Here is a 14,093-nt window from a genome sequence, read left to right on the forward strand (position 1 = left end):
AAAAAAAAAAAAAATTATTATGCCCTAGACTGCGTTGCGCGCTGCTGACAATTTGCATTCACCTCCCCCATAAACTCTGACTTCCTTCAAATGATTAGGTATGATGGCTACAGTTGACCTTGAGGTACGTATTAATCACCAGTCCTTCCGTTCCTACAAAATCATATCATATGCTTATGTCTAATTGCATGTGAACGTCGTAGCCTGGTGATACCCTGGTCTCCGTTCCCAAGAATATCCTGATAACAGCTTCAGAAGTGGCGAAGCGACTCAATGTGGGACATCAGCTAGACTCTAACCAGCTGCTGGTGCTTGAGATATGCCGTTTGAAGCAGCAAGGCGCAAAAAGCTCATGGTGGCCCTACGTCCGTCTATTACCTCAAGACTTCAACACTATGCCCGTCACTTATCCTGAAGATGTTTTGAAATCAGCTTTGCCTCCACATCTGACTGGTACGTACAGCATGGTTGATTGTCTGGAAGCACCTATTCTGTCCTGACCGATCGGTCAAACCAAACTTTGTAGCGGAGATACAAGAGCAAAAAGCCAAGATCGACGCCGACTATCGACATGTAGTACAGTATTCAAAGGTACGGGCGTCATTCCGTCAATTTAAATGGCTATGTGGTTGCTAATTTGAGTTTGCTTTCACCATATAGAATACTTCTCTTGGTGTTGAGGATATAGATTACAAAGAATTCGAATGGGCATGGCTATGTGGTAAGTATTTGTTGTTTTGGGGAGACTTCCAGAGAGTATGTTGGTTTACATATAACTTTTCATTAGTGAATACACGATGCATCCATTTAGGGATGGAGGATAGATCGATTGTGGGTGGGAACATTGCCCTAGCGCCAATGCTGGACTTTTTGAACCACAAGAGTGACGCACAGGTTTGTGTATTAGCGTGATCGCATGCTTCTTGTTACATGGCGATATTCACAGCCTTGCATGCAGTTTGAATGTGGTTACAATCGCAAAACCCAATCGTTCGATATTCGGACGCTTATGCCTTACCGCCGTGGCCAGCAGGTGAGCCTGAGTTCTCCGTTCATCCACCAACAAAACGAACAACTTATCCCTGTGTTTTAGGTATTCTTTCAGTATGGCGCCCATGATAATGCGTTTCTCCTAAAGGAGTACGGCTTTGTTGTGGCGAACAACCCGTACAGCGCAATCAATCTAGACGATCAAATGTCAAAATTGTTTGCAAGGCTACGAGTGAGCGGAAAATTCGGCGCTATGAAACTCAAGATGTTGGAAGAGAATGGGTAGGTCACAGGCGTTGTCAGTTTCCTTTGGTTAGGGAATGCTTTGTTATAAGTTATTCTGTTCTGTTCTGTTCTTTTCTATTCTGACCTCTTTGTCTTGATTTGTGGAAATAGTTATTATGGGTAAGTTCCAATATGATCTCCTGCATTAACTTTTCATGGCTGGCCCTTGCAAAGCCATGACCCTAAAGTAAATTATCTTATTCCCATTTACAGTGATTACACCATTCGGAGGAACGACATCTCGTTCCGAACACTGACAGCACTTCGGTTGATAATGGCTACCGATAAAGTACAGTGTTCGGCTTGGCAGCGTTGTCTTTTGGGAAGTCAAGATATAATTAGCGAGGAGATCGAGCAGCAAGTTGGCCTGCTTTTGGGAGATATGTGCGCCAACACTGTAAGGCGGTCAGAGCGGGCTTTGGAATACCTGCAGGTAATGGAAATGATAAATGTTTGATGTACACATACCTTAATTTTGACATCGACCATACATGGACTTTCAGAATTTAAAGCTACAAGAATCTTCGGAATTGATGGTCGATTCTTTCGCTGCCCTGTTTCTTGAAACTCTGTGGAAAGAATACATAAGTATTGGCCAGGCTGCACAAATAGAATTGATACCCGGTTTGCTTACATCCAGCAACTCATGATAGACATGGACTATATGTCATGATAATAAATAAGAAGAACAAAAAATAAATAACAAAGTTTCCAAATGAGATCTCCCAAGCGAAGTAATCAGAATATGGAGGCGTTAGGATCGATCGCGGCTTCATGTTGGACGTCATACAGAGTTTGGAACACACAACGCATGGTGTAGTACACGGACTCAGCGGAACTGTCGGAATGGACGGCGTATGCGATGAAAAATACTTAGTGTGTATCACATATCTGGGTCCTAGCCAAGTACATTAACTGGATGGTGGTGTTGGAGACAGTTTGCTGCCAATCAACAAATTTTGCGCAGAGCTATTTTGTTTGTAGAGGGAATAGCGATAATAAAAGGCAAGCTTCCAATTTAGTTGAGCGCCACGATATATGATACCCATCGTCGATTTACTGGAACCATTGAATCTTACGACTGCCTACTTAGTAAAGTTGCCGAACAGATGGGAGCTATCCAAAAATTTGGTTAACGCCGAGCGTAAATGGAAAAGATACCTGCCTTCGTTTACAGGTCGTGGGCTGTTTATGGTTACTGATCTGCAATCATCATAGTCACAGCAATTACATACCTCGATGATCTGCAATTACAGACATCAACTATGCGTGCTTGACAGGGGAAGGCATCGACTTACGATATGAAAATGGTTTTTATCAACGATATTTAAGAATTGAACATAGAACACTTGAAAATCAAAAACTTTTTTAAACTCCAATAATATGGGGTATTGTACTATGCAGAAAAAGCGAGCGAAGAAAATGAAACGTATGCTGTAAAAGCAAGGTATCCAAACCAAAAGAAGAAAAAAAAATTTTTCTCTTCGGGCAAACCCAAATAACCAGTATCTAGTGCACAACATCTAAGGGATGATGTGTATTATTTGGGTCGCGGTAAAGGTTTAGGATAAGGTCTGGGAAGTGCTGGCTTTGTTGGACGATCCGGAGGCATTATGTTGTAATGATATTATTTGGTATAGCTAGGGGATGTTGTGCCTTTAGTATCCTTCAAGGAAGAGAAAGAAAATCTTGCTATTTCAAAGCACACCACACAATAGATTAAAGAGAGAGAGAGAGAGAGAAAAGCGTCAGGGGCGTATTCATCATTTTGATCCATAAATAACCAAGTAGCTTACCAGTACTCTTTTGACGTGCGTGCCGTGCTAATGGTAATCAAACTGCCGATTGCCTGAAAAAGATGAAGTGACAGCTGTCAGTTATTGAGAACTACTCGTTCTTACGATGGCTAATTGACCTACGTCTTCAAAGTATTCGAAGTGCTGGTATGAAAATGCTGAAGAATTAGGAACCGAGATAGTTGTGTTGAAGTTTCAATCCAAAGTTAATTATTCGTTCCTATTTATTGTTTCGCTTTGACTGAACGATAATCACCACATGGTTGAGACGCATGATAACCAACATTCCCCTAAATTTGACTCGTTTCGCCAACATAACTGGTCGGCGCGTTAAAAACCAAAGAGCACGCTGACAACGAGCTGTTCAATAGTATACAAAGAATACTGGGCTCCAACGTAGCTTTTACCTTGCGCACTTGAATTACGAGCATTGTATAGGTTCAAGAACAACTTGCTTATAGATGATGTATCTGACATTATCAACGATTGCATTCGATGTCATGCCCAGAGACTCGATATTTCCGGATCGTGGCATTACCCCGATCTGGTAAGAACTGAACGCACATCGATTGTTACGATTTCGACGCTCAAAGTGTAAACCACCGTTGTCTTCCAAATCCAAACATGATAAACAAAACCTTTGTTGCCAGTGCAACATCATCATTGCACAAATTACGACAACAAAGCGCGATGGTTGCACCTTCTGGTGTCATGGCCGTGGACCGATTCGATGACTGATACTCAGTGCTGTACAGGTCTAAGATTAGTTGTTTCATCTAGGGTGTACGCTCAGTGTATGGTGTGGAGTATGCCTACTACTCACATTCTTTAGTGTGCCATTTCAATATGCTTCATGTTGCTTCACCATAGAGGATTTGATGCGGCGGATTCAGGCACATAACGCGCAAGGTTAAGGGATTAAAGTTTCGCGATCTATCATCCGCAACACTGAACATCCAAGCATGGCCGTCCTCGCACAAATTCATCTGAGACCATTTTCCAACGCGGTTTGGTAATAGATGATGTGCGAAATTTTTCCCCTTGACACGAGGGTAAATTGTATCAGACATGATTGTTGTGACAAAAAAAGAAATGAAGGATCAGTGTGATGAGTTGAGGCAGGGAAGTTAGTTATGGAAAAAAAAGTCAGCAGGGGGTGATCTGCACTCGATTTGAAGTATGTGCATGCGCAATTAGCTGTCAAACAGCATGGTGGGCGTTAGCGAATAGGTAAGGGTTGTTACTGTTAAACGCCTTTATCACTGTGGATTTATCAATGTCACGCCACGCCATATGTGAATCAAAGTAACGGTAAGAAGGACTGTTTCCAGGCAAAATTGCCGCGATGATGCATATGATGCCTGCACTTTTGCTGCCCATACAAACAATTACGAGAACTTAACATTACCTCAACTATTTTTGTGTGGAAAGACACATGTGGATACACAGGTAAATGATAGTGTCCATGTCCACTATTGTTTATTGGCTATGTAAATCGCAACATGGCAGAGATTTTCACATATATTTTAAGACATGAATGGCAATACCATGCTGTTTGAAGAAATCGTCTTTAATTTTTTGCGACATGGTGGCCTGGACACCAACGTCCCAAATAAAACGAACACCATCTTTCATCATGCGTTTCCTACGCCTCAAATACGCGGAAGTCATGAAAGGGGATGATGGTGTTGATATTATGAATAATTGCTTGATGGCGGATTATGTGCTTTAATGACTCAGAAAAAAAAACACAGACAGACAACATTGACCGTGCGTACTTTTCCATTTCGCGCTCTATAATAGCCATTTGGCATGCCTGAATCTGGGAGCTGTGATGGAGTCAGTTTTGTTTATAAACTCTTGATAACTTAATGTGTAAAATATTTGGTGCAACTTTCACACTACAGAATAGCAAAAGGCTGCGATAACGTGCCATGGTTTTTAGGCTGGGTCAACCAGCCAGCCTTTCGTTTGACGGATCAGTAAGGCGACATTACCATTTAACATGTGCCGCATATGAAACCCAGTCCGCGGGATCTTCACCAAATTTCTTAATCTTTCTGGGGGAGAAGCCATCAAAATTTTGGATCTAGGAGTGCTGGGATTTGACAGGTTCTCAAGCCGTGTTCCCCAAAATTGTGGGAGGCAAATTCTTTCATATCGCCATTGATCCCAAAGTGCAACCACCGGTGCGAAATTTTTTGGGTCAGTCCCGTGTAGAGATGAGATCCGGAACGGCTTGGGTCACGAGGTCCTCAACACTGCAATCCGGAAGACATGAATAATCACCAGCCAAGCGCGCTAACATCTCCCAAGCGTATATAAAGCATTTATCATCATAACCTCAATATATCAAGATTTCTAGCAAAGAAAAAAGGAGAGAAATCATGATTTTCTCTTCGATATTGATCCGCAGCGCAAATGGACGACCAAGGCTGCTTGGACAAATCAGATTTATCTCGTCCCAGGAACCACTTCGATTCACTAAAAATACTTGTAAGCTAATCCTGTCGATCTAATGAGAAATCGGGCAAGTAGTAACACTATCTCTACCATAGCCCTTGTCAGCACTAAGACTAGAACCCTCGGTCGATCGCAGGGTCGAGTAGTTATTCTAGGCAAGTGTAATTTGGGGTATGGATCGCATTCTACAGATCATCTTGTTAACATCGCATTATGACAACTCTCGGACCGGAAACAGGTTCTGGATGGGCAGGTATGTACAAGTTCCTAAGAAGGCTTTCCCGCACAACTACCATAATAGCTAACCATGAATCTGCTTCAGGTTTTAAACTGATGAAAGATCTGAATAGAAAGGACTACGAAGTATCTGTCGTGTCTCCTAGGTAATGCTCAAAGAGAAGGATTGCTTAAGGGGGATTGCACCTGTCTACCACGCTAACCTGTCATCGCAACCAGAAATTATTTTGTGTTCACACCCTTACTGGCAAGCACTTCCGTCGGCACCCTCGAATTTCGTTGTATTACTGAACCGGTTAGAGGCTACTCACAAAATATTTCTTACCACCAAGCATGGTGTGATTCCGTCGGTACGAGTCGATATACCTCGATTTGACTCCATAGCATATGCATTTCTCGCCTAATGCTGAATTTGCAATTTCAATAGATCTTCAAAATCAGGTCATTCACTGTACCTCAAACGTCGACGGAAGTAAGATCTCACAGTCTAACAAAAGTCTTTCCGTCAAAACCTTATTGACCACTCTCCTCTCACAGATAAAGGAGTCCAGTTCTCTCTAGACTATGATAAATTGGTTATCGGAGTTGGCTCCTATTCACAGACATTTGGCATACCAGGAGTTAAGGAGCACGGCTTGTTTCTCAAAGATGTCAATGATGCTCGCTTGATACGCAGCCGCGTGGTTTCATGTAAGAAGGATAATCTGTACAATTGAAACCGCCAAACATATAATTTAAACTACCGCTGTTCGTAGGCTTTGAATACGCTTCGCAGCCTGGCATTACGGATCAGGAGAAAGCAAACAGGTTGCATTTTGCGGTTGTAGGCGGAGGTCCAACGGTAGGATATACATTGCTTCCTGTTCCGCGGTATTCACAACATAATACTCAATAGTTATGCTCCACAATGCAGGGAATTGAATTTTCTGCCGAGCTATATGACTTTATATCGTCAGATATGTCAAGGCTGTATCCACAACTTATGTCACAGACCCGCATGACTTTGTACGATGTTGCTCCAAATATTCTCGGCACATTTGATTCTCAACTTTCGGAATACGCGCACAAAAAGTTCAGTCGTAAAGGAATTCAGATCAAGACGAGTGAGTGGCCACCAGCATTCCAAGTATGAGTTGTTTTGCTTCTTATACTAATCAATTTAATGATGATGATAGAGCGACGTGTTTTGGAGGTAACCAAGGATGATTTGGTCATTGAGGGGGATGGAAAAGGTTAGTTAGCAATGTGAATAATATGGAATGCAGTATCATAGGTGAGACCAGACAGACGACTGACACACTTCTGTAGTTCCCTACGGCATGCTGGTATGGTCTACCGGCCTCATGCAGAATCCATTGATAGAATCATTGAATGAGCTTGAAAAAGACAAAAGAAGCCAAAGGTGGGTATTGACAAAACATCACCTGAAAAAAAATGTGCCGCTGATCTAAATCAAACTGCCAACTTCTTCCCTAGACTTTTGACAGACGAACAACTACGAGTGCTTTCGAAAGATTCGAAGAAACCTTTGAACAATGTGTAGGTATCTTTGGCAATAATTCAATACCTCATGTTACATAATATGCTCACTCAAAGCATTCAGGTATGCGCTGGGCGACTGTGCAACCATAGAGGGCCTTGACTTGCCGGCAACCGCTCAAGTGGCGAACCAAAAAGCCATATATTTAAGCAATGGTATATTGACATTGGATTCAAGTACGCTAGTAACATACCTACCTTAATGCTAACCAACGTTTCAATATCAGTTTTGAACAAGCAAGTCAAGAAAGGATCGGACTACCTTGCGAAGCCATTCATATTCAAAAACAGAGGATCCATGGCCTACATAGGGTCCTCCGAAGCACTTGTAGATATGTCAACAGTACACCAAAAGGCTAAACGCTCAGGGCACCTTGCCTGGTTACTATGGCGCTCTGCCTACCTCAGTATGAGTGTGAGCATTCGGAACAAAATGCTCATCCCGCTTCATTGGTGAGTTACAGCTAAGCTATAGTATCATTCAGTACAAGTACTAACGGATTATTATTATTTTTTCCAGGTTTTTGACTTGGGGCTTTGGAAGAGACATCAGTCGATTCTAAAGTAGGAGCCTACTTTGCGCCAAATGCCTGTCTGTACCTGCACTATGAAATTTCACTTTGAGCCTACATCACAGTAAGAAATGCTTTAGATATTTCCCCCTCCCTTACAATATAGTCCTCCAACAAACTAGTATGCCTTGCATTGTCTATGAATTCTTTTATGTCTGCAACGAATTGCAAATAATCGCTATGTACAATATATAAATTGAAAGATGAATTTATAGAAAGAATGCCGGTTTCTTTTTCGTATCGGATCCCGCCTCTACTGGAAGAGGTTGTATAGATGTAGCGGGCTCCTTTGAGGGTTCAAAGACAGTGGTTGCTGAAGTAGATGGTTCGGCAACGAACACTACGGAATGGAGAGGTTACCATCGGGTTTTACATAACATAGAGCAAGAAAAGAAGATACTCACGCTTTTCCAAATATTCGTCGTCTATTTCTGCCATGTCTTCCTCGTTTTTGCCGGCTTTCTTTTTCAGTAGCATGGATATCTCAGTGTGCAAGTTGTCGTCGACCGATTCGCCTCGCTCCAGACGCTGTATGACTTCTTTCAGGACTGCAATCTGGTGACTGGACTTGTCAACATACTCTTGCTGATCAATCTTGAGCCATATTAAATGAAGAGCTTCGGAGCCAAACACGACCCACATGAAATACTCAAGAAAGAAGGGTAAATGCTTCTGTTTTTTGAAATGCTGCGCTGCTGATTTGAGCTTTTCAGGCTGTGTGTTGGGTAATTGAGTAGGGGTGGCATACTGGCGTCGTGACCACTGTGGTAACTCTCTTCGTACTGTCTGTATTAATGAGGCTCGGTGCTGCAACAGCCGTTTACCGTTGGAATTGAGGATGCGGCCCAGCATTTTTCGAGGTGGTGGTGGAGTTGTACGCAAAGGAAACAAAAAAACCAGGACAGCAAAAATTGCCAGATAATTAAAACTCCGTACCCCTACATGCCAAAAATCGGTGCAGCGTCTTGTCATATCGGCTTGTTAACATAAGAACGAAGCGATGAATGGAAGCAGCGCTGCATAAACATACATTTAAAAATTGTTAAGATGGATAAGCTGATTAAAATTGAATTTGGAATCTATCTTCAGGATTCACGTTACAATAATTATCAGAAAAAGAATTTCAAAAAGAAATATAATGGAAACACAAATTATAGGCATCCAACCATTTGCATATCAAATCACTACGGTTATTTATCTACACAAATTCATAATCAACAGATGGAAATGTGCTGCCCGTTTGCAACAGAAAGCATTATCTAAAGCCCAGTCCATTCTATGAAATTGTCCTCTAGATCTGACATAGGAATAAAAGCATAATCTAATAAAATTGGATAGGATTCATGCTTCTAATGTTACGTAATACTTCTCATTGGAACCATTGCGATTGATTGTGCATCGAGCATGAAGCTTCCATGCATAATGTGTGCGGCTGGTGTCATTGTTCCCGTTTAGAAAATCATTTTGGAAATTTTTGGTTTCGGATGAAGCTGTCCCGGTGTTTGGGAAATGGGGATAATGTAATTTGCCTCACAAGCCCCCCTCATCCGAGACAAAAAATGCGTAATTTTGTGTGGGATGACCTAAAAGATATAAACTGTTTATGGCTTCAAGAAACGAAAGATGCACTGATCACGGTGGTTTGAAGGCTGCGATGCTACAGTAATCAGATGCGCTTTTTCTATATACATGAGTAGCGGTAAATCAGCTTTGTTGTTCTAGCTGGTTTGTTCTACATTTGTTTACTGACATGAAAACGCCAACAATACATTGATGGGAGAGTCAATGGTTTCAGATTAACTACTAACATTTAAAAACCAAAATGCTCAGCAAACCGAAGCAAATATTTACCCGAATCCAATGTCAGCAGCGTGAGGATCACATAAGTGCATTTCACCTGTAATGGCATTTTGCATGTATGGTGTGATATTGTTGGGTAGAAGCTTCTGCGGACAAACAATTGAGTGACGAGTGAGCGATCGAATGCTGAGTTCGTGTCAAAAAATGGTGCTGTGACCAACTCGAGTAACGAGAGGTCCAGTGGAGATCGCTGGGTGGAGATAGATGCGAAATGTACACAGGAATAAAGTGTGCTATGGCCTCAATCTCAGTTGTATTACATATACTGACTTCAGGGGGGTTGTACGTCCCACGTTGCGGATTACCCTTCTAATCGGTCGTCAACCAGGGAGAACGTACGCCACTCTACGACTAAATCCATTAGGTTAGGTAAACGCGGAGTAACGATGGTGTTGTATTAAATTTTTTAACCAAATTGATAGGTTCTTTTATCTATGTCTACGACAGTGTGTCCTCATCGACGTGCAAGTGCTCAAAACAGCCTGATGGGCTGCTTAGACGAGCTAGTAAATGCCAGCACACACATCGGAATTGGAAGAGATCAAAATGACGTTGAAGGGGATGGTTTTCTCAACATAGCATGTAGAGTGATCTAACAAAGAGATTTGGTTGATGATATTGAAACCGGCAAGAGCTTCGCCGATGAATCTCCGTCTCAATACGTTTTTAACAGAGAGAGGGAGAGTAATTTCATTTGACAGTTTACACCGCCTTCAAGTCCGATTATCATCCCACTTCCTGGATTTTTTTTTTTTTTCGAATGCTTCAATCCTACAGGTAGGTAATGGCAGTGTATTTAGTACTTGTCACAAGATAATGTGGTCCACATCTACTTTGAATCAGACGGGCGATACCATTCGGGGCGAAAGGAGGAATGAAGGTGCCGGCCGTCGAACCAACATGTAGAACCATCTTCATGTAGACCGAAGGGGTTTCAATATCGTAATGTCAACGAGTGAAGTGGATACAAATTGTACTTTTCTCTCTGCTGAAACCATAGATGATTCTTAACGAATCAACCGAAGTCCAAAAGTAGTCGTGACATTAGTGTCAAAGGGAGCCGCCATGTTAAGGTCCGACATAACGATTTTGCGTTCTCCAGAGTCGTCCGCTTGGTCACACAGTTTGCAACACAGCAAGAAAAAAAAAATCATCAAATAATGCGACATTGCCTTTTGCAGTCAGTCCAGTTACCAAAATCGCGTATTTGTCACCGTAAACGTTACGGCCATCCGAGCCCTGCCTAAAGCAGCCCGGGCGTGAAAAAGATTCATTTACTTGCCGGTTTATCAATGGGGGAATGAAAGCGTTTTGAAAGCCCTCAGTGAAGCGACGGGTTTTCCTTCTTTCTTCTTTCTTCCTCTCCCCGCAAAACCTGAAACCAAACGATAGCAACCTCACCCCACTTGTACAGATAGAACCTGAGCCCAAAAGTGTCTTCTCTCGTTGGTCTCCAACCTGAACTGAACTGAAACTGATTAAACTACTCTTTCCCTCCGCCACTCCGCCCAGGTTAGATGTTCCATCAACATAATACCTTGTCTTGTCCATCATATAAGAATACGCCAGAACCTCCATTTTTTTTATCTGTTTAAGCTTTCTGAATAGACCTATTCTTTTTGCTCCTTTTTTCCATTCCCTTCCCATCATCATTTCGCCTCGTTGTCAGGTGCGACCCGCCGTCGATCATACATCACACTATCGAATCACCCCAACGCTTATGTCCTTTGATGATACTTCAACGACGTCGGTGACTTCAGCCAATCCCATCTCCAGTAACAACAGTGGAAACGACGATGATAGCACATCAGAAGGATTTGCCTCAACCAATAGCCTGGTGACAGACGATGAATCTGTCATCGAATGCGCCTGTGGTCGACCGCTTAGTCCTGGGTGGACCTGCCCAGTGTGCCGTCGAAGTTGTCCTTTATGTCAGCGTGCGCTGATATCGGATTCTTCCGACTATTGTGACAGATGTTACAGTCTATGTGATACTCATGGATTGTATAGAAACGATCCTCGCCTACCTACCAGCCCTTGTCCCGAATGGCATCCGCCGCAAAGCACTACACCAGTAACCCACACCTCCAATAATCAACCTAACGACGCCACTGAGCCATAATCATCGTACCATGGTGTCAGAGAGGAAGAGGAGATCCCATACCTTCCAGGCTTGTTATCGTCTTTACGTTTTTAATGAATAATTTGTAGTATACACTATTTCCTTTTTGCCTTGTTCCACTTTTGTAATTTTGGAAATTTCGAATTTTTTGACTTCGGTTTCATCTTGAAAAAACCATTTACTCATTTTTATACCGTTCAAATCTATTATCAGACGCAATGGGATAGACGATAACCCATCACCCTGGAGGTGCGTTCGTTTCAACTGTAACATGTGCTTGAATTTAACAATAGAAAAACTTAGCAATAGAGGAATAAAAATAACCATCATTAGAATTTAGCAGGCGAACGCGTGTCTATGACAGCCCCCAAGCTGACTTTTTTTTTTGTGTGGGATTTGAGGTTTAGTGCAATGTGACTTGGGGTTGGACATAGTACGTAATGGTGTAGGTAAGATTGGATCGTAGCCTGAATATGACCAAATCGTATCTTTATTCGAGAAGTGTTCTTAGATGCTGCTTGCGTCCAGCTTATGACCCAAACAAACAAATTTGCACTCACTTCGGACCGGCTATTTATTTTCTTGACACACTTTTGATGAATGGTGATTTGCTTATTCAAGGTCAAAACCTGTAGATATCTGTCTGCGCTTGAAATGCCGAATTTAAATGGTTGCCACCAAAGAGAATAATGATGATGCAAGCTAGGAAATGCTGAGAATACAAACCGGTGGGGTGAGGTTAAGATGGTTCGCTATAACGTTTTTGCACGGTTGTACCAAAAGGTGGGTAAAGCCAGTTTTGGTAACGGAACAACTGCCTGCCATCTTCCATGCCACAGACAAGTTTGAGGGGGCTGCAGCATGACGATCCGTTCTTCAATAAACTGCCTGATTTATAAAACGTAGAATCGCCTTCGCTTTCTAATATTACAAGTTCCATTTTTATTTTTTTGGTTTTTAACGGAAAATTCTGTCCAGAGGCAAATAAAAACAAAACTCTTCAAAAGTATCTATAAATCAGAAAGAGCTGTCATCAGCAATTTCGCCATCTTCTACATCCAATTTTCGCTTAACGCCAACATGACTTTGTGCAACCGGTAGCGACGAATCGTCCAGAACCATTGGATCGTAAGATTGTTCTTGTTCAGCCTCATCCTTGTTATTTCCTACGACGCGTCTATCGTTATCGATCCAGTGATGGCCAAACCCGAGTTTGAACCATCTTGAATACGTTACTTCTTCTCTCTTGATCTTGCGAGCATTAAACCACATCAAGTTGAGTGGTGCATCGTTATCTTGAACAGGTTCAGGTACATAGTCTTCAATCCACTCCCAAGGTCGAGGTTGCTGGAGATACAGTTGTAATTGCTGTTGGTTGTTCAGTGGGTGGTCAAACGTCGATGGGGTTTGCAAGGCAGCGGGTAGTTTAACATTGGTCAAATATGCATTATGGGTCTGGAACGGCAATATTCTCTTGATACGACTGGCAAAGATAAGTGGGATTTTGAGATTTGGCTGTAGATTAGAAAGTTGCTGCAGGTTGGTTTTCCGCAACTCTCTTGGCACCTCTGTAGTACAAACGTTAGCAATCCTAGTCATGGGTACATTATCATCACTATAAGGCAACAAGATGCCCTCTTCAAACCTACCGTCCATGAGTAAAGAAACAAGGTCGAGAACAAATTCAAAAAAGCACTCTTGTGTTCCACTGCCATGCACCAATGGTGTCTGTAATAAATTAAGATAGAAGAATGAGCATATTGTGTTGCATGGCTGCGAGTTGGTGTTAATCTCGCCATTTACCTCCAATAACTCCACCAGTGTAACAATCCACTGCAGCAATTCGCATTTGTCAGGGTGCTCCCAAATTAGCGAAACGAACGGGATTACCAGGCGCAGCCGCACCAATAAGCTGATTCGAATATCCTGCAGCTTGACTGATCTTTCCCAGCCCACCTCTTCTGATTCCTGTTGTACAGTCGAGTCTGTCTTTAAAAGAGCCACCGCCGCATCCTGATAAAGACGAACGAACATAAGCTAAAGGGTTTAGAAATACAATCTGCCATGACTACTTACCGTATTGTTCGAGCATAACTGTAAGGCTCGTGCTGCATCTACGTAGTTTACATTGCAACTGTGCATCACCGTATAGATATTGGCTGGCTGAGTGAATCGCTTGATCTGCGCCATGCTGTAACGGAGAAATTCCATCTTGTGGGTATTGTCCCA

General features: G+C 42.4%; 4 protein-coding genes across 4 annotated transcripts; 2 read left to right on the forward strand and 2 right to left on the reverse strand.

Annotated features, from left to right (window-relative positions):
* Positions 1–33: 33 nt before the first annotated feature.
* K450DRAFT_225992 (uncharacterized protein) lies at positions 34–2,252 on the forward strand. Its single transcript, XM_051586479.1, has 9 exons — positions 34–124; positions 204–453; positions 527–591; positions 661–721; positions 788–894; positions 959–1,033; positions 1,094–1,272; positions 1,489–1,708; positions 1,779–2,252. Exons 1-9 carry the CDS (start codon positions 101–103, stop codon positions 1,923–1,925), a joined length of 1,128 nt encoding a protein of 375 aa, XP_051447593.1. The 5' UTR covers positions 34–100; the 3' UTR covers positions 1,926–2,252.
* Positions 2,253–5,448: 3,196 nt separating this feature from the next.
* On the forward strand, positions 5,449–7,995 carry K450DRAFT_225999 (uncharacterized protein). The gene is made up of 15 exons (XM_051586480.1): positions 5,449–5,567; positions 5,630–5,689; positions 5,773–5,787; positions 5,857–5,917; positions 5,991–6,121; positions 6,199–6,243; positions 6,309–6,461; positions 6,527–6,612; positions 6,685–6,874; positions 6,947–7,003; positions 7,080–7,173; positions 7,248–7,310; positions 7,375–7,466; positions 7,538–7,763; positions 7,831–7,995. Exons 1-15 carry the CDS (start codon positions 5,459–5,461, stop codon positions 7,871–7,873), a joined length of 1,425 nt encoding a protein of 474 aa, XP_051447594.1. The 5' UTR covers positions 5,449–5,458; the 3' UTR covers positions 7,874–7,995.
* A 1-nt stretch (position 7,996) lies between these two features.
* On the reverse strand, positions 7,997–8,761 carry K450DRAFT_226001 (uncharacterized protein). Its single transcript, XM_051586481.1, has one exon. It carries the CDS (start codon positions 8,732–8,734, stop codon positions 8,252–8,254), a length of 483 nt encoding a protein of 160 aa, XP_051447595.1. The 5' UTR covers positions 8,735–8,761; the 3' UTR covers positions 7,997–8,251.
* A 4,015-nt stretch (positions 8,762–12,776) lies between these two features.
* K450DRAFT_226004 (uncharacterized protein) lies at positions 12,777–14,002 on the reverse strand. The gene has a single exon (XM_051586482.1). The coding sequence runs from the start codon at positions 13,896–13,898 to the stop codon at positions 12,882–12,884; it is 1,017 nt and encodes a 338-aa protein (XP_051447596.1). The 5' UTR covers positions 13,899–14,002; the 3' UTR covers positions 12,777–12,881.
* Positions 14,003–14,093: the final 91 nt, after the last annotated feature.

Source organism: Umbelopsis ramanniana (assembly GCF_025399195.1).
Source record: "Umbelopsis ramanniana AG unplaced genomic scaffold K450scaffold_8, whole genome shotgun sequence".
NCBI classification, from domain to species: Eukaryota; Fungi; Mucoromycota; class Umbelopsidomycetes; order Umbelopsidales; family Umbelopsidaceae; genus Umbelopsis; species Umbelopsis ramanniana.

Excerpts from the sequence above, each read along its gene's own strand:
- K450DRAFT_225992 (XM_051586479.1), top strand. The coding sequence starts at position 101 with ATGATGGCTACAGTTGACCTTGAG. Across the intron at positions 722-787 it reads CGAATGGGCATGGCTATGTG|TGAATACACGATGCATCCAT; the intron begins GTAAGTATTTGT and ends ACTTTTCATTAG. Across the intron at positions 1,034-1,093 it reads CTTACCGCCGTGGCCAGCAG|GTATTCTTTCAGTATGGCGC; the intron begins GTGAGCCTGAGT and ends CCTGTGTTTTAG.
- K450DRAFT_225999 (XM_051586480.1), top strand. The coding sequence starts at position 5,459 with ATGATTTTCTCTTCGATATTGATCCGCAGCGCAAATGGACGACCAAGG. Across the intron at positions 5,918-5,990 it reads GTATCTGTCGTGTCTCCTAG|AAATTATTTTGTGTTCACAC; the intron begins GTAATGCTCAAA and ends CATCGCAACCAG. Across the intron at positions 6,244-6,308 it reads TACCTCAAACGTCGACGGAA|ATAAAGGAGTCCAGTTCTCT; the intron begins GTAAGATCTCAC and ends CTCCTCTCACAG.
- K450DRAFT_226001 (XM_051586481.1), bottom strand. The coding sequence starts at position 8,734 with ATGCTGGGCCGCATCCTCAATTCCAACGGTAAACGGCTGTTGCAGCAC.
- K450DRAFT_226004 (XM_051586482.1), bottom strand. The coding sequence starts at position 13,898 with ATGTTCGTTCGTCTTTATCAGGATGCGGCGGTGGCTCTTTTAAAGACA.